The 22,508-nt window shown below is 49.5% G+C and overlaps 1 protein-coding gene across 5 annotated transcripts in view; it reads right to left on the reverse strand.

Annotated features, from left to right (window-relative positions):
• The window catches only part of RBPMS (RNA binding protein, mRNA processing factor), a 185,795-nt gene that overhangs the window by 14,071 nt on the left and 149,216 nt on the right, over positions 1-22,508 (reverse strand). The window contains exons 6-8 of one of the 5 annotated variants that reach the window (XM_047772544.1): positions 14,005-14,135; positions 2,865-2,998; positions 826-895 (exon numbers count right to left, since the gene is read on the reverse strand). In XM_047772544.1, coding sequence (XP_047628500.1) covers positions 826-895; positions 2,865-2,998; positions 14,005-14,135 — 335 coding nt within the window. Of the gene's footprint in view, positions 1-825; positions 896-2,864; positions 2,999-10,440; positions 11,122-14,004; positions 14,136-22,508 lie in introns of those variants that run through there. The other 4 variants (XM_047772546.1, XM_047772545.1, XM_047772548.1 and 1 more) reach the window with 4 other exon arrangements.

A 22,508-nucleotide genomic window follows, 5' to 3' on the forward strand; every position in this document is an offset into this window, starting at 1 on the left:
ATTCCCATTTTTCTTCCTGTCTTGTGAAGGAATGACATAAAGAGAAGATTTGAGTGTAGGACAGTAACATTTCAAAGATGCGGGGCAGACTCTCCAAATTCACACACCAAATTAGAGTTCAGAACAACACTGCTTTATACTTCACAGGAATTTGGGCAAGATACTGAATTACAGGTGGTGTTTGGGATGTGACAGCAATTCTACATTTACAGGAAAACAAATCATTTGGTAGTTCCCTGAAGCAAGGTTGGGCCTGTGAAGAAATGGCGCAAATGCCAACTTGGGATAGTTTCCCTCAAGAAACTTTAAGGAAAGCCTATTGGAAGCAGCACACTGTGTACCTTCGTAAGGACATTAGGTGTTCTGTAAAGACCATTTAGGTGATTTAGAAAGAACTATCCCAAGTTCTGACAGACAGGCGGGCATGTACAGAAGTAAATCTCTAGGATTCCCACTCTCAGGCGCTACGTCAGTAGATGACTTAGGTCTGTGACCTGAGGAAGGTTTTGTTCACGCTGGCAGCAGGTGAGTAACAGTCATGTCACTTCCTGATTCATGTGGGGGTTTGGGGGAGGGGGCCAGGATCCCAGTTCTCCAGTTCGTATCCCTCACTTCTCCTTCAGTCCCAAGTGAAAATCTCTTGGAGAGACGTATGGCCCCGAAGGCGCTCTTGGGGTGCTAAGTGTAATGACCTTGGATGACCCCTGCAAGTGCAGAAGGTGTGGGCGCCAATGCAGGATGAGAGCTGCCCAGTGACCAAACGTCTGCTCGGTCCTGTGCTCACCCAGGCCCTGGACACGGTTCTCATTAAAACCGAGTACTTACACAGTATTCAGCAGAACTGACGGGACTTCCAGCCCTGAGAAGTAGCCTCGGACGGAGGGAGCCAGCGCATCTGGAAAGACATGTGGGGAGAAGGCTGTGAACCTGGGCTCCGGGGCACGTCTGCACCCCTCATAGGGCATCCTGCCAGGCTACTGCCCCCTTCCCAGTTCCCAGGTGGTGCTCAAGCACCCCTGCCTGGGCAGCTGTCTCCCCTGGGGCTGAACAGCATTAGAACAGCATCCTGAGAAATCCTCCACACCCCCTTCGGAGCACAAGGCCGAGCTCTCAGGAATGCACCCCCTGACTTAGCACCCGGGGCCCAGTGGCTCCTCCTGCTCCCACCCCCCTTCTCAAGTCACAGCTGCTGCTGGGCTAAAACCTGGTCCAGTGACCTCTCTTTTCCGCACTGACTCAGCAACACCTGGGCTGGGGGATAGGCCGCCCAGTGGCTTCCTGAGCATTGTGTGGAAACACGTATCTGCTGTGACAAGGAAGGGACGGTCCATGACACCATCCAGACCAGTGGTCTGGCCAGGGTGGCTTGGACCTTCTGGTCCTGTCCTTTTAGAAAAGGATCTTGGCTTTCTGGCACTCTGGGATGTCTGGCACTGAGCCCTCTGCCCGCCTGGCTGCCCCACCTCTTCCGATTAGGTTCCCAAAGTGCAAGGCCAGGCCCCAAACACAAAAGGATTGTGATGCTCTGCACTTGGCAGAATGCTCCCAGTCTCTGACTGAAGAAAACAGGAAAAACAAACAAAAGAGTGTGTGTGCTTTGGCTCTAACAGACGTTCACTCCACCTACCAGCACTGTCTGTTTTGCCCGTAAACCTCTGGGTAGAGGCTAGAGAAGCCTGTTTATTGCTGCTTCTTTTTACACTGAGCAGGCTCTCCACCAGCCCATAAGCAACACAGAAAGCAGTGCAGGGAGAAGCACAGCAGAGGGCTGGGTGGCCCCGCTGGGAGGTGGTGTCCGCCTAGCATGGCAGGGGGAAGACTGCTCTTTATCTGGGTCTGGCCCAAACCAGCTCACATGAGAGTGTTTCTGGTGGAATGGGATGCTGGGGGGAATGTTACCCTGGCAAATCAGTGTTAGTGGTTAAATTTGTAGCATAACCCCCTTTTTTTCATATAGCATCCTGTTTGTATCTCCAAAGCATAAACAGAGGAAGCTGCACGCCAGCTGACATGGAAGTGCCGGCGCCTGAGGCACTGACAGAAACCTTCTGGCTCATCTTACCTGAGCGGAACTGGTTGGGAATTGGATGAGGTCTGGGTATTTGCAATGATGTCCACCATGGTCATAAGTCCCATGGGGTTGGGGCTGGGTCAGAATCCAGTGCTCAGGCTCTACCAGCTCTGACTGATCCTGAGGCTGGGCTATCTAGGAATGGGTCCTAGAGAGCAATCAATGGTACCCTGGCCTTTGCCCCTGGCTCATTTGCAGGAGTCTGCAGAGTTCCTTCTTTACCACACAGGTCTCCCTCAGTGGCTATTCCCTCTCTGGCTGTCCCTGCAGGATAAGGGGCCACACTGGGGGACTCTATCCCCAGAGGGAATAGAAGTGTCTGGCCTCACTTACTCCGTTAAGAGGGACTTAAAGAGTCCAAGGATGCATTCTGAGCTTCTGCCTACACAGGACTCCACCTCTGGGGGCCCCTTGGGTCTGCTGTGTATTAGTGACCTGCAGGGGCAGGGAGCACATCAGGTATTACTAGAAACAAGATGACTAGCCAAGGTGGAGCTCTGTATCATGAGAGGGCAAAGCTGTATTTCGTGGGAGCCACCAGCAGGTCCTGAAGCTCATTTAAGGCAGAGCCAGAGTTCTTTCAACACTCACAGCAGTTAAAGAGACAAGGGACCAAAAGCTTTGCTAGACTAAACACACATCACTCTGGGAATTTAGGGGGTTATGCAGGACAAAGGAGAGAGAAATAAAGAGGGGAGATGTGGGAGGCAGGAAGGGAGCAGAGAGGAGGGGGAGCAGGAAAGAGGAAGGGGAGGAAGACAGAGAGAGACTCAAAGAAAAAACTGGTACCTACCCCCAGCTTATGGCCTTGTGCATCTGAATCCACGAGCTCACTAAGCAAAGGGCAGAGTTGGAGCTGCCTTCCTGAGACAGGTGGGAAAGGAGAGGGCGGGGGCACGGCCCCGTGGCAGGTGGGGGGCTGGGAACCTAAACACACAGTGGAGGGGGGGATGGGTGCGTGTGCACCGGGGTAGGGGGAGCGCGGTGGTGCGGCTGGTGCTGCCTAGGTGTGGGGCTGGGGCGCTGAGCCCAAGGAGGCCAAGACACTTGGTGTTTCAGAGGAGACACGGGGAGAGGAGAGCCGCGGAGTGGATGCCATGGTTGTTTCGGTGCAGTGACTGCAAGAAGGAAGCCCTTGTCTCCCGCGCATCTGCTCCAGCCTCTCTGGCCTGGTCCACTCACATACAGTCCTCACTCCCTCCTGGGTGCCCCTGCCTGGGGGAGGGGAGGGGACCTGTGCCTCGGGGTGACCTCTGGGTGAATGCAAGCCGGCTGGCTGGCTGATGCTCAAGAAGGATGTGGTGGCAACGGAGTAAAGTCAGGCCCCGAAACCCATCCCTCTCGTGCCGCCTGGCTCGGACACTTCTGCTCCTGCTGCCTCCCACAGCCACCCTAGGCCGCCTGGGTCCAGCTCACAAGACACAGCCACGCCCACCTCCCTGCGGAAAGCAGGTGGCCTAGTGCGCTATGTTCCTACGCATGTGCAGGGGACAGAGACCCAGAGCTCAGGGTGCAAAACCTGAGCCGACGGCCCGCCCCGGGGAACAAGCCCTTCTGCGCTCATAACTGCTGCCCTCTAAGAGAAACGAGGTTCAGCCTTACACCCGCTCAGACTGCCTGTTCTGTGGTGGATTTTGGCCTCGGGTCACTCGTGGCCACTCCTGCCCACTGCCTAGGGGCTGCTTGAGCCGTGTCCTAAACACCGAGGAAACCCGCAATTGTCGGGCTCTGGCTGCAGGGACAATTAGGCAGGGATGAAATCTACATGGCTGGCCTTCCTTGTAAGGCAATGGTCCCGTCTGCGGAATAACCCACGTGTGCTCGACACACACACCACACACACACCTGCATGCTCACAACCTTGCAAGCACTTCTGGAGGCTTCTGAAGTCCCTGCTAGAACCTCTAACATAATATATATGATCCAAACTCATACATACAGACATTGACTGTGTCCAGAGACTGCTAAGCTTGCCACACAGATTTGTGACAAAAGCATGAATAAGCAACATGGAAGAGACTGGGATGCTTCTCCACGAGGATGAGATGCTGACAGCTATTACTGCTACAACTCACTAGCCAAGGGCACTGTTTGAGATCCACCGTCCCACTTCTTCAGGAATATTCCTTTCAGATGCAGTGGCCCCACAGTGGTAAGCCTGAAGTCTCCAACATCTTAGCATGGTACCAGCTCCGATGACTGGTGACAGATGGAACAGGAGAGCAGCCAGGAAAAGAAATCACTTAGAACAGAAGTGAAGTGGAATGTTAGAAAAAGGAGTAGGTACCCATACAGATAATTTCCACCCTCTTCCATTTACTGATGAGGAAACCAAGGCCCAGAGGGTTAAAATACCTATTAACTTCACATCCCTAGTAGCAGGGCCAAGGACAGGAAGACACTGAATGCACTCCAGGGAGGAAGACCTGTCTGATCATTAGTCCTTCTACAATGGTCTGTGAGGAGTACAGGGGAAAGCTCCAAGAGTAGTAATTTGCATGGTACTACCCCCTTGCCAGCGACAACTCCCATCATCCAACTGCTTTTAGAAACAGTCATGAGAAGTGCTTACCAGGTGGCTGCCTCAGTTCATGGAGATACTATTAATAAACATCCATTGGTTCAGCTCTTTTCTTCCCACAGCAACGACCATGTGGGATCCAAGCCAAGTCTGTGACCTACACCACAGTTCATGGCAACGCTGGATCCTTAACCCACTGTGCAAGGCCAGGGATCAAGCCCACATCCTCATGGATGTGAGTTGGGTTCATTACCGCTGAGCCACAACGGGAACTCCAGAATCTATATTATTGCATAAGAGCTATTAGTGCCTGTGACTGTTGAGAAATGCTGGTCTGGAAGGGCGCTTCTGGTAAGGACATATGGAGGATCCAGAAGGCTGAGGCAGGGCATCCAAGTTCTCAGCTTTTAACAAAACTAATTAGAGCTGGAAGATCACCGGACCAGCCGGCACCCTGGATGTTAAATCTGTAAGGAGCAGTGAAGATTTCCTACCCTGCCGCCTGCAGGTACTGTACCTGAATGCAGATTTCCCAGCACCATACTTCGAACCAAACTCTCTCTCCTTTTGCTTTTCTCTTTTTGCAGCTGCACCCACGGCACATGGAAGTTCCCAGGCTAGCAGTCTAATCGGAGCTGCAGCTGCTGGCCTTCGCCACAGCAGCGCCAGATCTGAGCCACATCTGCAAACTACAATGCAGCTGGTGGCAATGCTGGATCCTTAACCCACTGAGAGAAGCTAGGGATCAAACCCGCATCCTCACAGAGCCACCATGGGAACTCCCCCTGCTGCCTCCTTTAAGACCTGGATGTTCTTAGGTAGGTTTCTACCACTGTCCCCAAGAAGGAGGCCTGAATGCCCTGCCAGACCTTTTCCAGGATTGAGCTAATGGCCACCATATTATTTAATAATAATCAAGCCTGCCCCACTGCCTCCAAATCTAAGGGTCTGCTCTTGAGCAGCACCACCAAATAAAGCACGTCAAGTGCCTCAGGAAACTTTGTTGCAGGTGGCCAGGCTGAGAGAGGCTGCCAAGCCAGAAGCATCCTTTGGCCTAAGAAAATCCAAACTCACCAGATGGACTGGAGTGATGATCGGCAATTCAAAAAGATGATCCTGTTTATGGAACTGATTTTAGGAATTCTTTTAAATAGCAACCCTCCCCATTGCTAATAAAGCACTCACCAAACCCAGAACACTTTCCAGGTCCTTCTCTACCTCAAGAGGCACACTCTTTAAGGAACATCCATCCCCACAGACTCTTTCTGAGCAGACCTGGAGGGCACAGACTGCAATCAGCATTCTTTCCTAGCACCTACTATTTCTGGCCCAGGGCAACTGAACAAGCTGGCTGCCATTATCCACACAAAAAGTCAAGATTTATGTGAACTGGCCCAAAGGTTAAGTCTGACACCTGAGCCACCTGAGCAAGAATATCCTGGCCCAGGAAGCCCAGCCCAGCCCCATGACCTCACAAGATCTCCCAGGCTGAACAGTGGTGGGACAGTGCTAAAGGCTGAGCCCAGGCCTGTGAACATCTCCAGCTAAGCCCAATCAAGCTGGGCTTAATTAAACATGAGCCTGCAGGGATAATTTTCTCTCTGGGGCTTTTAGACTCTGTCTGTCCTAAGCACAAATGAGGCTCTTGCTTCCAAACAGGCATGTGAAATGTGCTCAGACATCCCACAAGTTCACTCAAGACGCGGCTTGGGTCAAGGGCACCCAGGCGTGTAACACCCTGTGTCAGATTAAGTCCACAGTGGCTGCTTGTCATCCATATTTAATTCTGTCAGTCGGTTAATTTTTAACTATGTTTGCTATCAAGGGCCATTAGAGGTCCCAGGAGCTGAGCTCAGTGAAGTGAGAAGCACTTCGTGGCCGAGTGGATGGAGTCTTGAAGTTGGGGCGTCCCACTTTCCCATCCTGACACCGAGTTCTGGCCTTCCCCACCGGCAGCACAAATCCTGAATAAAACATGATCCCATTTGGAGCTGGTTTTCCTTTTTACCTGTCACAACTGGTTTTCTTCAAGGAGTTCACTTTCTTGTTATGGAGGCTACCTTTTATGATTCCAAAGTTTCTTCGTCGCCTTGATTTTGTTTCTGAAGCAGCTGGGATTCACACATTTGTGGATGGTATCTGGGTGCCTCTTCTTACCCAAGGAGGCTCCAAACCCTGGGTGGACGGCCAGCAGGCCCAACCTGAGCCTCACGTCCGCGCATGCACTACAGCCACAAGCTGCCTTCCTGCCCTGGTGCCAGCTGCTTCTCTTCTTTACCGAAGAATAAAGCCTGGACCCTTTTTCTCTTGGCGGGTAATCAGTCCCGAGTCCCTGCATCCTAACTGCTTGTTAAGCTGCAAAGGGGGAGCTCTGGGCCATGCCCAAGGAAGTTGTGACCCCAAAAGAGGAAACAGCAGAGCTGTTTTAATAGTAATTACTACTCTAGGCCAAGCATTTCATTCTTGCCCTCAAACCAGCCCGTGAAAAGTGTTCATTCTTCCTCCTTACAGATGAGGAAACTGAAGCTCTGTGAGGTTACTGAAAACTTGCCTAAGATTCTGGAGTCAGCGGAATGGACGGAAATTGTCATTAAAACCAGCCTGTTCGATTTCAAATACAGAGTCTGATCATGTGCCAGGCCCTCTGCACCATCCTGTCAACCAGAGGACAGATGAAGGATCTAGAGAGTTTAGCCATTCACAGAAGAAAGTGGAACAAGGTTCAGAAACCTGGAAAACACAGGGCACTAAATGAAGGCGGTCCTGCAGTGGTCTCCCCCCTCCCCCCAAGCTGTTCCTCAGGTTCAGCAATGGTGAGTTTGACCCGGGGCTGCAGCTGAAAGTTGCCCAGGATGGGCACCACAGCTCTGGCTTTGAAAGGAACAATTATCCCCAACAACTCTGTAACAATGGTTTGGGGCAGCTTCTGAGAGGCCTAGTGAGGGCAGGGCTGAGGTTTGTGTCTTGGCCTTATTAAGAGGCTCCTTAGCTCTCCAAATACCAAAGAGCAGAGGAGGGAAGGGGAAGGGACAGGACTGGTGGGACAGAGAAGGTAAAAAGGGAGTGTTTGCTTGGTGGGGCGCTGGCTCCCCTGTGGTTTGGCCACAGGACTATGAAGAGAATAATCTCTCTCCACCCTCACCCCAAGCACAAAATGGAACCCCACTGCCTGGAAACGGCAGGATCCTCGTGGAAGAAGGAGCTAGAAGGCCCAGAGGGGAAGAGGCTGGGTCACTGGCAGCTGGAGAATTCAGGGACAACACACTTGAACCCCTTCGTCTCTCTGGGAATTCAGCTGTTTTCCACTCTTGATCTATTTCCTGCCGGGGACTGGTTTTCTTCTGACAGGCATGTCTGGGCCTGGGTGTGGGGGAAACTTCCTACAGGTGACATGTTCGCCCAGCACTGACACAGGCTGCAGAGCCCACGCTGCCAGGGGCCAGGCAGGTGCTGTTACTCAGTGATGTCCTTTGACGCCTCACCTTGCTCACCTGCTCCTCACTCAGTCTTTTCAGCCTCTGGCCCTTGATTTGGGTGCAGCTGTGAGGACTCTGCAGCCCCATTAATGTCAAGATGTGCCAGATGCTCTTCGTGTTTGAACTGTCTCAGCCTTGTGGGTAGCTAGTCCCAGGCTTTCTTCTCTTTGAAGATACAAATGTTCCTTAAAAGGCTAACACACTAATAGGCCTCACTGTATGCCAGGCACTTTGAAGCATTTTACATGAAGGATTATTAGCCCCCCCTTTAGGTTAAGGAAGTGCTTGTTCAGTCAAGGTCACACAGCTTGTAAATGGCAGAGCCTGTGTCTGCCCAGTCCCAGCCTGCTCAAGTCCCAGGCCAGGTCTGGCCCAGTGAAGCTGGTGGGAAAAAGGTGGGGAGGGAGGGGGCTGGGGAAGGAAAGGGGGCCTGTGCTCACAGCAGGCTGCCTGCCCTGCCTGCCCCCGTCTCCTATGGGAGTCCAGCCAGATGCTTCCAGGTGACCAGAAAGCCAAACAAAACAGGGACCCAGACAAGGCTGGTGCTTTCGGGCAATGAAAAATGAAGGGGTGGTTTCTCCTCACACTCTGACCTTCATAGAGCTGCAGGTTTATCGAGAAAGGTAAACGTCAGAGGATTAATAGTCTCATTTAGGCCTGAAAACAATTCAAAGCCTTGAGCTGAATAGCTTCCAAGGCAAGGCCACAGTCCTTCAAAGTCCTGGTCTCCTGGAGAGGCGCGAGCCCTGGGCTGCAGGCAGACAGTCCATGTTTGGGAAAGCCAGGCTTCGAGAACAAGGTCAGGGTTAAGAACAGAGGCGAAGCAGTGCCTGGTCTCCCAGCCCCCTCCCTTACCTAGGAGGGGCTGGTTGGCTAGTGAGGGACTGGGCTTTGTTCCCAGTCCCACTAGGGCCCTGGGCCCTGTCACAGCGCTGGCTACTGCCCTCTGGATGGGAGGGAGAAGCGGAACATCCAGAGTCCTGCCTGTGTGGGAAGCGTGGCTGCCCCGCCACCGGCGCTCTGTCCACACTCACATCTGCCCCCAGCCTCCCTCAGGATGCCCCCTCTCAGGGTCCTTGTGTCTTCTTTATTCTCTATGGATGGACTCAATGACCGAGGAGATGCTTAATGAGATTTGCTTCCAAAAGAAAGTTTACAAACGCAGTTCTCCGAAGCTGCTCAGTGCTGCTGAGTGACTGCCTGCATGTGGGGGTGGGGGTGCAGGTAGGTCACCCACGCCCCATCCTAGGGCCACCTCTCCGCTGGGATCTCTCTTCCCTTTCTCCCACGATCCATTTTTGTTTTCAGTTTAACCTTTAAATTTTTCCGAGTCGCAAGGCTCTCCCAAGGGGGCTGTCTTGCCCCAAGTCTGGGTCATGATTTTAAAACCTTGTGCTTTCATGCAGGTGATGTGTTGCAGTCAGAAGCCACAGAGCAGCCCTGCTGTTACTCAGGGCAGACGAGGCCTCTGAGGATGAAGCAGGTAGTCAGGACTGGCTCTCGGCTCTCATTACCTGCAGGTTCTGACGCAACCCTGTGACTCTGGTCAGGGGTAAACGGTATTGTTTCTAGAATGGAGCAAGGACATTTCATTCTATTGACTTTCTCTCAGCCCCATCAGCAACCTGACTAAAGGCAAAAATGAACCTAGACTTAAAAAGCTGAGGTGTGGGAAGAGGAGGTGACAGAAACATTTGTCAGTTCTCTTCAGAGTTATAAGTTTCCTAAAACTCATGAGCAAAACCTTCATCTCCTGTTCCTAGTGACTCACATAATATATTGAATCATTGCCAACTACCAATGACAGTGAAAGTAAGCAGGATGCACGTTTTTTCAGATGTTGCACCGAGCTGTTCTTCCGTCTCTAAAGTGACAAGGCAGCGCTGAGGCTTACAGTCCTATCACGTCATCCAGTTATTCTTAAAAAAAAAAAAAAAAAAAAGGGATTGGATGTTGAAAATAAGCACCTTCACTGGAGAGGATGTTGGCACCAGACCACAGATGGAAGCTGGAGAGAAGCAGAAATATGACGTAGCTCCTTTTCTGTGACAGTTCCTGTCTCTCCTGGGTCCTCCTCCTTCTGGATCAGATAGACTGGAAAAAACACATCCATCCCCGCTGGAGCGAGACCTCCTGGCAGATGTGTCACAAATGGATGCTAGAACGAGAATCTTCGAACAGGCAGCTGTTGAGGGTTCAGGAGCCCAGGAAGAGACACGGGACGAGGTCTCCCTGTGCTGCCCTGCATCCTTCTCCCACATCACGGAGGCTTAGTGTCCCGTGCCCAGCTCACCCAGAATCTTAGTCAGAGATAACACCTTAGCTCCAGCATCGCATCACCGTGAAAACAAAACGCTGCAGTCTGCTTGAGATCAGTTTTGCTCTAATTAAAACTTTTATTGAAATCTCTCAAATGTTAACCAAGAAGTAGTTTTTGCCAAAGGTTGGAGGGGGTGGGGGTGGGGAATAGCTAATGAGCAAATTCAACATGGGAGCTCCCTCTGCTGGTCTGCAGTAGGTTGATATGTTACAAACACATTCCCAGAGACAAATCTAATTTGCTGGAGAAGTGGACAAAAGACAGGTGTGTTGGGCTTTGCCTCAGGAGAGAAACACTAGAAGAAAAAAAAAATCCATGTCTCAAAACAGAGCACAACATTGCTAAGAAAAAGCAAAATTATTTAAGAGCTGATCTTCAAAGACATAATCATAATGATTTCCAAAACAAAAACGGAATTATCCACTCTGGCCTTCCCTCTACTCTACCTCCAGATAATAAAAAGTTTCTTAGGCCCTTTGGGTGCAGGGGAAGTTCTGATTCCCTTGTTTCTGCCTTCAAGTCTCTTCTTACAGGCTTGCCATCTACTTAGAGAGGAAAGATCCAAGGAGCACTGGAGCAAGGCCTTTCCAAAATTCCGTCAAAGAATTAGTCTCTGGTGAGCCAGCACTGAGCTGTGGAAAGAGGTGGGAGGCAGGTGACCTGGCTCCGGTCATGGCAGAGCCACTTGTGCCTTTGGACAATTCTTTCCATCTTCTCCGGCCTGTTTCCTCATCTGTCAAATGGGTCAAACCAGCTGATTTGTAAAGCCTCTCCCAGTTCATTTTTCTGATTCTCATACTGGACAAAGACATTTAAAGAACCATATGTGTTCACCAGTCTCTAGGATGTGGAACCCAAGCCTGCACTGGGAGTGACCCCAAACAGGAAGGGGAGGTTGAGCAGAAGGATCCCACCGGTGCCAGATGAGAGTCCCACCAACTCTAGGACTGACGTGGCCATGCCAAGCGGATTCCAGGTTGGGCAAGTCTCAAGATCAAGGAAGAGCTCACGGGGAAGGTGCCACCAGGGGCAAGACATCCCATTAAGTCATAGTGGTTGAGTCAGTCCATCTAATCTCAGCACTATCTCTCCCCATCCTTTCTTACAACACAACGGGATTTCTGTATTTTTATTTATTTATTTTTTAAGGGCCACACTCACAGCATATGGAAGTCCCCGGGGCTAGGAACTAAATTGGAGCTGCAGCTGCTGGCCTACACCATAGCCACAGCAACGTCAGATCCTTAACCCACTGAGCAGGGCCATGGATGGAACCCACATCCTCATGGATACTAATCAGGTTTGTTCCTGCTGAGCCACAATGGAAACTCCCGCCCTGGGCTTTCTAATCTCTTAAGGCTTTTTTTATTTTTAGTTCTTTCTCCCACCATAGCACCAGAATGCCTTGTGATTGCATCTGTGGTATAAATGAAGCAAGGGCAAATGACCCAGATGTCATGGCCAAAAGCCACCAATCCCAGTCCCCTTTGGCTGTCTTCAAATCTTGCTTTTACAGGGCAAAGGCGAAAGCCTTTGCTGCCAATTAATCAAAGTCATGGAGGGCTGGAAGACCGTGCAAACTCGGCACCATTTCATGGTATCATCAATATTTGCCTCAATGGCCAATTGATCTGTATTTAGGCAGTCCAGAGAAAGGAAGGGGTGGGACCATGTATCCATGGATGGTGGGGTGGGTGACAAGCAGGGAACACTTTTTGAGTTGCTTCAAAGCATGTACACAATTATCCCTGAGGCCACGACCGGCATCCTGAGAAGTCAGCAGGAGGTATGTGTGGGTTTACTTTCCTCCCTTCCTCCCCGGCCACCTACTGTGGCAGGGGTGACCAAGTGCTGACACGGACAAAGGAGGAAACAAAGCAGCAGGGGAAGGAAAGGCCAAAAGCGCTGAGAATCCAGAAATGAGGTAGAGAGTCTCAGGAGAACCTTGATACTTCTGTTTTCTGGGCCAAGAACTCTCACCACCACCACCTTTTTTCTTCACTACTTTACTACTTCCTATGGCCTCCCCCAACACAGAGGGCAGTCACTCACGAGGCCCAGCCACCCGGGCTGTCCACGCGTGCACGGAACACTGACAACTGAGCCAAAAGAGAATGGAAGGACGGCCATCTAGTAATGCCCCTGACACCTGGCCCGCCTGCAAGAAGCCTCTCTGGGGCCGCCAGTGTCCTATACAACATGAAAGAGTTTTAAGTCAGAAGGGTTTTCTGGGAAGCTGTTCCTATCATCCAGCCTTGTAAATAAACACGAAGCAAAACAGACAAAACCCCCACATCTCCAGGCTGATGGGTTTTTAAAAGCAGGCTTTCCGGCTTGTGGGAGTTACACATGCAATAAGACAAATGAAAGCTACAGTCTTTCTATCGTATTTGCTATTGATCATCAGCCTGACTCTTAATATTGAAGACTACTACTTGCACTAAAACCAAAGCTCAGAGAAGCATTTTTTTCTAAGGGAAGAGCAAGGGTTGATATGTAGACAGCAATCTTTGTGAAGAAACAAAGGAGTCTATTTATAAAAGTCAGGCTACTCTTTTTTTTTTGGCCATACCCATGGCATATGGAAGTTCCCGGGCTAGGGATCAAACCCTTGTCTCAGAAGTGACCTGAGCCACCATAGAGACAATGCCAGATCCTCAACACACTGCACCACAGTGGAAACTCCAAATGCAGGCTATTCTTTTTTTTTTTTTTGGTCTTTTTGTCTTTTTAGGGCCAAATCCGAGGCATACGGAGGTTCTCAGGCCAGGAGTCCAATCAGAGCTATAGCCGCCGGCCTACGTCACAGCCACAGCAATGCAGGATCTGAGCCACATCTACAACCTACACCACAGCTCATGGCAACGCCAGATCCTTAACCCACTGCATGAGGCCAGGGATCGAACCCATGCCCTCTTGGACGCTAGTCAAGTTCGCTAACCGCTGAGCCATGACAGAAACTCCCAAACGAAGGCTATTCTTAAGAAAGAAAGCTGGTCAGAAGAGACACCTCCACCTTAACCTACAATTACACTTCTGACACTACATCGTACCTCCTTTTCTACAAGGTCTCTTAAAAATAGAAAAAAGAAACCCTTCATCTTTCCTTTGACGTATGCATGATAGCATATAATCTTCCTCCCAGAAACTTCCAACTTTCTCCTTTGTCACTAGATCACACAGAACACGAGAGCAGAATCTCAACACACAGAAAACACACGCAGACACAAAATTCCTATGGCCAGTGCATGCCTCCCTCTGCAGCCCGTCCAGAGCCGGCACACACGGCTAGGCTCTGGTGACGCCCTCTGGCTGGCTGGGAGCTGGGAAGGTACCCGGGGCCCAGTCTCTCATGTGCAATATGAGGGTGAGATCATTAAGGAGAAGAGAAGTGTTGTTGGGGGCAAACATCAGGCAGTGGGTGATGTCATTGCTGTCAGACGGTCCTCTGAGGTCCTGGAGCAGTGTCAACTGGACTGGGAGGGAACCATTCATCTCTGGAGGGTGGCTCTGTTAGCTGGAGAGGTGTTAGTTGTACGGTGTGCTCTGGGGAACCAGGTTTGAAAGGAGACCAGTGGGGGGGTGAGTGAAGTTGTGGCCGAGGGGTATAAATTACCTGGGCATGCAGTGAAGCGGGATAGGTGAAAGCAGGAGGAGGTAGAGCAGGCGCTAACTCCGCTGGGTACAGAGGGTACGGGGCCCACACTTCAGGGCTACTGGGGTAAAGTGCAGGCACTGTGAGCTCATCTGCAAGAAAAGAATAAGGGAAGAGTTAGTGATTACAAAATGCGTCTTTCAAATCAGAAACACCCTCCCCCCATAACCCCAACCAACAACGTCAGACGTCAAATTACTTTCATAAAGACAAACAAACAAACAAAAACCTCTGGGTTTTGGCCCCCCAAACACAGAGCCAGAAAATGGTAAATACAAAATGGAAAAAAAGCAACAAGCATCTGCTTCCTGCCCAGCCTGCTGAGACCTCAGACCTCGGCTCTACTGTGGACACTCTGATGTCTTTCCAGCTATAGCTGGGGGACCCCAAGAACAGTGGGAATTTCCTGTCCCAAACAGCAAATGTGGTCCTCTGAGGAAAATGGGAAGAAAAGGGACCAGAGGCGGCTATCCTGCAAAGGCCCCCTGCAGAGCCTCTGGGAGAAGGAGCCTTACTGGCAGCCCCTGCCCCCAACCCCCGCCATCCCCAAAGATCAGAGGACTTTCCTGCTAATCAGAATGATTATGATGGACAAAGGTCATGATCAGCAAGCACAAAGCCAGACATGGTACCTACAGGGCATTCAAGATGTTAAAAATTCAGAGAATGGAAGTGAAAAGGCTGGGGTATTTTGATTAAAGTTAGGGTCCACAGAGATACAAATGAGGATGTTCACAATTGCTGGGTAAGTGGATTTTATTTTCTCAGGAAGAAAAGGCGAGTTGTGTTGCCAATGGAATGGTCTAAATGTTCCTGGTGCAGCTCAGATGCCACTCGGGTCAAGCTGCAGTTGGCCAGATGGAAGGGCAAGTGCCCGGGGCCTCTGAATGAATCAGGAAGCAACCCATTAAAGTCACAGCAAACACATGAGGGAGCGTCCCGGCACTGGCAAAAATAACCTCAGTCAATAGCTCTGAGTCAGGAACCTGTGAAGCAGCCATCTCCATATGCGCTTTTATCACCTGTCAAAGTCTGAAATCAAGGAAGCCGGAGATGCACCCCCAGAGCGCGAGGGAGTCAGGAAAAGGTGACCCAGTGAAGCCATTAGTGACTCTGCCATTCAGGACTTTCCAGGAGTCTACAGTGTGCCTGACCCAAGGTCAACAGGGTCGCTCCACTCCTTCCCACCATTTAAGCCACCTCAGGCCTTCATTCCAGGTCACCCTCATGTCCCCACCCTCCCCAGTTCTGATGCTGGGCAGGTCTGTTAGTGTGGGAAGGGGCTGGAAACAGAAAAGTGTTGCTAAGTGTGACATGGGGACAGATCTACAGAACAGAAATCAGCTGAGCCTGTGGGTGCATGTGGATTGGTGGCTGGGGTGCGATTTTCCAGAGCGGCCAGTGCGAGAAGAGTTTCCGACGGGATGAGAGAGTCCAGAGCAGACTGATGGCAGCTGGGGGATTCCAACCAGGTGGGGGTGACACAGTGCGGCTGGTCGCCTCCCAGCCCAAACAAGGCAGCTCCTCAAGTCTTCGGATTGCTTGTGTATCTGGGTGGGAAGCCGAGGCCAAAAGAGTGGTCTCGCGGTAAAGATGTGGGGAGGGAAACGGCATCACGCTTCTCTTGAACATGATCAGGTCGACACCCCACCTACTTCCAGTTCTAGGCTGGGGAGGGGTCTGTAGCTCCGTGAGGAAATTCCTTACCGAGGGGTTAAGGGAACTCTGCACAGACCCCTGTGTTTCCTGTCGTGAGGAGACCATCTGATTTCCATTACAGCTACTCTGGTGAGAGCCTGGCTCAGGGAAACCAATGACTGCCAGAACCGGTACCTCTGATGTTAAACAAACAACCCTTCTCGGGAATGGCAAGCTATTATTGTTGTTGTTATTGTTATTTCAGCTACCATGCTATTTTAAGCCATTCTCGGTCTTTTTTTAAAAAGTCAAGAGAGTCTCAAGACCCAGCACACTCATTTCTTAGCCCATGCTTGTCTGGCCCCACTGTGACAGCAGAAGATTATAAACACCGGAGAGACAGCCCTTGGCCTGCAAGTCTGACTAAAGGTGGGGGTGGCTGCGGGGCACCCTGGGGGCTGGGCTAATCAATGAATGCTCCCCCGAGAAAGGTTTTTTTTTGTTTTGTTTTGTTTTTTAATGGCTTTTTAGGGCTGCACCTGTGGCATATGAAAGTTCCCAGGCCAGGGGTCGAATCTGAGCTGCAGATGCTGGCCTACCCCAGAGCCACAGCAAAATGGGATCCGAGCTGCGTCTGTGACCTACACCACAGCTCATGGCAACGCCGGATCCTTAATCCACTGAGCAAGGCCAGGGATCGAACTCACATCCTCATGGATACTAGTCGGGTTCTTAACCCACTGAGCCATAATGGGAACTCCAGAAAGTTTTTTTTTAAAGCATGTCTTTTAAGATATCTGATGCTCAAGAGAGAAATCACGGAGATAAGGCAGAGTCAGGGTTTCAGTTTCAGCCTGATAACATTGGGGATTTCCAGACACTTTCATGTTTTATCCCAAAGCACCGCTTCACCTGGGTCACCACTGATGCTTGGAGACAGCCTGATGACACAGGCACCGAACTCAGTCCTGCAGAACAGAGGGTTTGTTTCCAAGTCCTCTGCACCCAAAGCTCAAGAGTAATAGTATACAGGTGTGCAGCAGAGGCCTAAGAGATCAGGGGATAAAGCCTGGAGCACCATCTCTGCATCTCTCCATTCTCCCCTCATGATGGAATCCAGAGTTACAGTTAAGTGTCAAGAGGCCCGCAGTGGGTGGATAAGGAGGAAGATGAACCCAGAGTGTGCCCATGGAGATGCTCCGTGCTGGTGAGGTCCAGGAGGGCAGATGGTTACTAACAACCCCTCTCAAGGCAGGAGCTGGCTCTTACTCACTTGGCACCCTGGGGCCAGCTCTGTGCCTGGCATTTAGCATGCAGTAAAGCTTGTTGTATTCAACAGTACCTGACACGAGTTCCCGTTGTGGCTCAGTGGTGACAAACCTGATTAGGATCCATGAGGACGCAGGTTCGATCCCTGGCCCCAATTAGTGCATTAAGGATCCCGTGTTGTTGTGGCTGTGGTGTAGGCCAGTAGTGGTAGCTCTGATTCAACCCTTAGCCTGGGAACTTCCATATGCCGAGGGTGAGGCCTGAAAAAAGGCAAAACAAAAATAAAAAAACCAGCAACAGTATCTGACAGAAAAATCTAAAAGTTGTTTACAGATACACTACTGTTTTCTTTGCTAAAGGAATTTAGAAAATAACCATGGTAACAACATTTAAAATTTCTCAATCCTTGCAATCCCATGCACCAAAAAAAATTGAGCAAAGGGAGGCTTAAACCAGAGCAAGTACTTTGCAGCAATAATTTTCGAAGTTAAAAATAAAAGCAATGGAACCTTTCTTCAAACATGTTTCCCAGAAGCTTTTTTTTTTTTTTTTTTTTTAAATCCCCTTTTTCGGCCGCCCCACAGCACATGGAGTTCCTGGGCCAGGGATCAGATCCGAACCACAGTTGTGACCTATGCTGCACTGGTGGCAATGCCAAGTCCTTTTACCCACTGTGCCAGCCTGGGAACTGAACCTATGTCCTGGTGCTGCAGAGACACCACAGATCTGCGTGCACCATAGCAAGAACTCTTTTATCTTTTGCACCTATGGCATACGGAAATTTCCGGACTAGGGATAGAATGTGAGCTATAGCTGCGACCATGCCACAAGTTGTGGCAACACTGGGTCCTTAACCTGCTGTGCCACAGTGGGAACTCCAGAAACTCCTTAATAAAAGTGTAGCGGTTTGGGTTGACTCAGTGTCAATGATGGGGATGGGATGGCTAGAGGACCTCAGCCCCTGGGCTAGTTCTCAAAAGTACACCAGAGCTCCTAAGAGTTTGAAAAGTGTTCCTAAAGTTGTTCTCACCCAGGGACCAGTTTTTAAAGTAAGCTTCTCTCCAATCACTGTGAAGTCTGAATTCATTCCTGCAGTACCTGGAAACCCATCTGAGAGAGGGAGGGCGGGCAAGGAGTAGCTGGTGTGGAATGGGGAAGAAATAAAGAACAAGGAAACCACTGGGAGGGAACAAACAAAACAAAACAGGCTCTCTTGACTGACTTCAGTGACCATGGTGCCTTGGTGTGCCCCGAGTGTGGAGGGGGTCCTTGGCTGAGCTCTTACGGCGTCACAAGTGAAGTGCTGATAAACCTGACTCAGGAAATACAGCACGTAACAGAACAGGAGGAAAGGAAAATAAGCCAGGAGGAACAATTTGCTCCCTTCTCTGAGCTCCCACACCATCTCTTCATGCCTGCACTATGGAACCCACGGCACGTCCTGAGAGCCGATGCTTCTCGAGAGAGGGTCCTCGGGCCAGCAGTCCCAGCAACATCTGGGAGCCTGGTAGAAATGAAAATTCTCAGCTCCACCCCAGACCCACCACATCATCCATTCTGCCCTCCAGGCAATTCTGATGTAAACTTAGGTCTGAGAACCACTGCTGTAAGTTCTTACTTTATTTATGATAAACTGCTTAAGGGTTAGGGATTCTGCTTTCAAAGTGCGGAGCCCAGTACCTGCTACAGAGTATCTGTGGAATAAATGAATGAAACACTCCAGGGGAGAACATGCACATTAAAGTGTTCATCTGAGGCTTGTTCTGTGAGAGAAACTGGAGGGTCAAGGCAGACACAGCCTGACACCCCTTGCTTGGCTCAGAGCACTAGTGACAGAACAATAGAGGCTCAAGGGGGCAGCCGGCCAGGATCACACCTGTCATCTCTACATGTGTGTGGTAGAGCAGCCCTCGTGGACACCTGCATTTCACTAGGAGGCTGAAGTCGCCCTGAAAAACCACACTTTCTCCTTTGATGGAAGAGGGTAGTAAGCCGAATGAGCTTTCTGCATCTGTATGCTCTTTTTGTGTGTGTGGCTGATGTGGTCTTGAGAAAATCACAACTAAAGAGACAGGTTTTCCACACATGACTGGGAGGAACTGAAGTAGCAGCCTGGCTCGGCAGGCTTCCACTTTCTATCACTGCCCACCCTGCTCAAAAGGAACAGAATGGGAAGGCTGAAAAAAGAAGAGAAAGTTTTCTGCCGCAGGCTCACTGTGTGGATTGGAGTTCAGGGAGGGGCTTAAGTGCCTCCTAACAAAAAAGGTGCTTGACCACCCAGAGTGAGCCAGGTCCCTGGGAGCAGAGAGGAGGAGGCCAGGGCTTTCGGTCTGGGCCTAATCCAACCCTCCAGAGAGGCTGGGTCAATCCTTTTCCAGTGCACCAGATCCAGCTACAAGCTTTTCTCCTCTCACCTCTGAGGATAAGGTTGTTGAGGACTCACAATATACATGTGAATAGGCCTTTTTTCTTAGCATAAGAATACGCAACCTAAGGAGTTCAAATTGGATTCCCACAAAGACTAGAAACTTCCCCAACTCCACCCTCCAACCCCAGGAACAGAAAGAATTGCCAAGTCTCTGATGAAGGTTTCAATGGTCTCCTCTGCCTTTCATTTGGATGAGCAAAGAAAGATGCAGACAGGCGCCCTTCCACTTTAAGGTCACACTTAGATAAAGATGAATGACTTAGAAACAACCAAGATCAAGAGGAACCAGGAGAATCTTTAATGGATGTAGTAACCTTAGTCCAGTTGAGAATACAGAGTACAAGAATTTTAAATCAGTATTTATTTTGATTCTTGGATATTTCTGATAAAGGAGGGAAGGGGTCAGGGGATGACTATTAAAAGAATGACACAGTCATTGAGGACACACCAAAAAATGGCTAGAATCTACTAGTCCAAGATGGTGAAAGATGACTTCCTGTGAACCTTGAGTCTCATTATACACTCACTGTAATACATTAGCATCTAAGCGACACACCTGCCAGAGCCAGGACAATTCTGAGGATGACCATAAAAGGTCAAAATGTGGGCAACAGCCCAATTCTTAGAAATCCCCACTCCTTCCCCAAAATCTTTGGAATAATCTCACCACTTACTAGCCTGTGAAATTACCTAGCTCACAGAAACTAACCACCCCTGCACCTCTAGGCCACTCTTGCCTTCTGAAAAGGGCCACGTTCAGCCTAGAGAACGTCTATCTCTCTAAATAAACCTGCTTTCACTTTACCATAGCACATTCTTGAATTCTTTTCTGGGTGAAGCCAAGGACCCTCACTTGGCAGCCCATCCATCCCAGGAAACTGCCCAAGTCTTCTCGTGACCCATTTTCCCTGTAACATTTCTATTTGGAAATATTCCAGAGCAATCTCATACTCCACGTGTCTGAAATGAAACACACTCCAATGGCCTACCTTCCTTGGTTCCACATTTCTAAAATATGCTGCTTAGTGGCCCAAGCCAGGGTGACCTGGAAGTCACCCCATCCTCTCTCACATTCACTCCTTCACCAATGTCCTAGTGGATCTATCTCATCATCACTTTAATCTTAACTATTCCTAGTGGATTGCAGAGAAGGACTGCTAATGATAGGGATGGAGTAGGATAGTTATACAGGTAGTTGTAGGAGTCCCAGTAGGGGACCATAGAAGGGGAGGAAAACCTAGGGAACTTGGGAGACTTTTGTAAGTTAATAATTGCTCAAGAAAGCCATCAGAACGTTGTGGAATGAAGCAAGCTTGCTTAACTATAAAACTGGAAAAAAAAAAAAGAGCACAATACACGGCTCAGATCATTAAGTGAAAAATAGAATGAGGTCTGCATTCAGCGAGGTGATGACAAGGACAGGAATTTAAGGAAAAGATGACATTCCAAAGTAGGAGATTAGCAATGAGATCCTGCTATTAAGCACTGAGAACTATGTCTAGTCACTTATGACGGAGCATGATAATGAGAGAAAAGAATGTAAACATGTATGTGTTAACTGGGTCACTATGCTGTACAGTAGGAAAAAAAATTGTGTTGGGGAAATACAATAATAAAAAACAATGTGATTAAAAGAAAGAAAAAAAAAGTAGGAGACCCTCATTATATGGAAACCTGAGGTGATTTAACACATTTTAGCAGATGTTACCAACCGAATTCAGTGTTTGAATTGGGATTAGAATCCAGGTCTCAAGTCTCCTGGTTCAGGCTCCTTTGTCACACAAAGCATACTGCCCTCTCTGACCAGGGGATGCTTCCCTTGCTGGTGCTGGAGAAGGCCCGTGGAGTGCAGGTGGTCTTCATCTCTGGCTTTTAGCATCACTGAAGTTACCAGAACAAACTCAGGGACAGAGTCCTCCAGGGGAGATTGCCTGACAGATGAAGAATTCACCCAGAAAAAAACAGCAGCTATGACATGGAAGGCCCAAGTACGATGAAAAACTTCCCAACAAGAAAAATAAATCAAGGATTCAGTTAAGCAATCGACTCTCACTCACATACCTCAGCAAGCAGCTGATCCAAGGTTGTTACATAAACCCTTCAAAAACCAGGCTTATGAGGCCCCCTCTTTTGAGGACTATCCCATTAGGACCTGCTTTTCTGATCTTAGGGCTACAAATATAGCCCATTCCTGGTTTCTGTGGTCCAGCACAGTGCACACGGCTCCTGTAGTGGATTGAACAGTATCCTCGCCACCCCTGCAAATTCACATCTGCCTAGAACCTCAGAAGGTGACTTGTTAAGTTTTTTTTTTGAAAATAAGAGTTTCGTAGATGTAATTATTTAAGGACCTCATTCTAGATTTAGGGTGGGCCCTAAATACAATGACTGATATCCTTATAAGAGGAAAGCAGCACAGAGAACTATATTCAATGTCCTATGAAAAACCATAATGGAAAAATACATATATGAGTATATATGTATACAACTGAATCACTTTGCTGTACAATAGCAATTAACAACACTGTAAATCAACTATACTTAAAAAAAAAAAAAAAAGGAGATTAAGAACCCTTTTGTGGCTCAGCAGATTAAGAACCCGACCAGTATCCATGAAAATGCAAGTTCGATCCCTGGCCTAGCGCACTAGATTAAGGATCTGGCATTGCTGAAAACTGAGGTGTAGGTCACAGATTCGGCTTGAATCCAACGCTGCTATGACTGTGGCTGCGGCCCACAACTATAGCTCTCATTTGACCCCTAGCCTAGGAACTTCCATGTGTTGCAGGTGTGGCCCCACAAAGAAGAAAATTTATATGTCTTTATAATTTATTAAGAACTTGGAGTTCCCGTCGTGGCGCAGTGGGTAACAAATCCGACTAGGAACCATGAGGTTGCAGGTTCGGTCCCTGCCCTTGCTCAGTGGGTTAACGATCCAGCCTTGCCATGAGCTGTGGTGTAGGTTGCAGACACGGCTCGGATCCCACATTGCTGTGGCTCTGGCGTAGGCTAGTGGCTACAGCTCCGATTCGACCCCTAGCTTGGGAACCTCCATATGCTGCGGGAGCAGCCCAAGAAATAGCAAAAAAAAAAAAAAAAAAAGAACTTATATAAGTTCTTTGTAATACAT

This window comes from Phacochoerus africanus, chromosome 3 (assembly GCF_016906955.1).
Source record: "Phacochoerus africanus isolate WHEZ1 chromosome 3, ROS_Pafr_v1, whole genome shotgun sequence".
Taxonomy (NCBI): domain Eukaryota; kingdom Metazoa; phylum Chordata; class Mammalia; order Artiodactyla; family Suidae; genus Phacochoerus; species Phacochoerus africanus.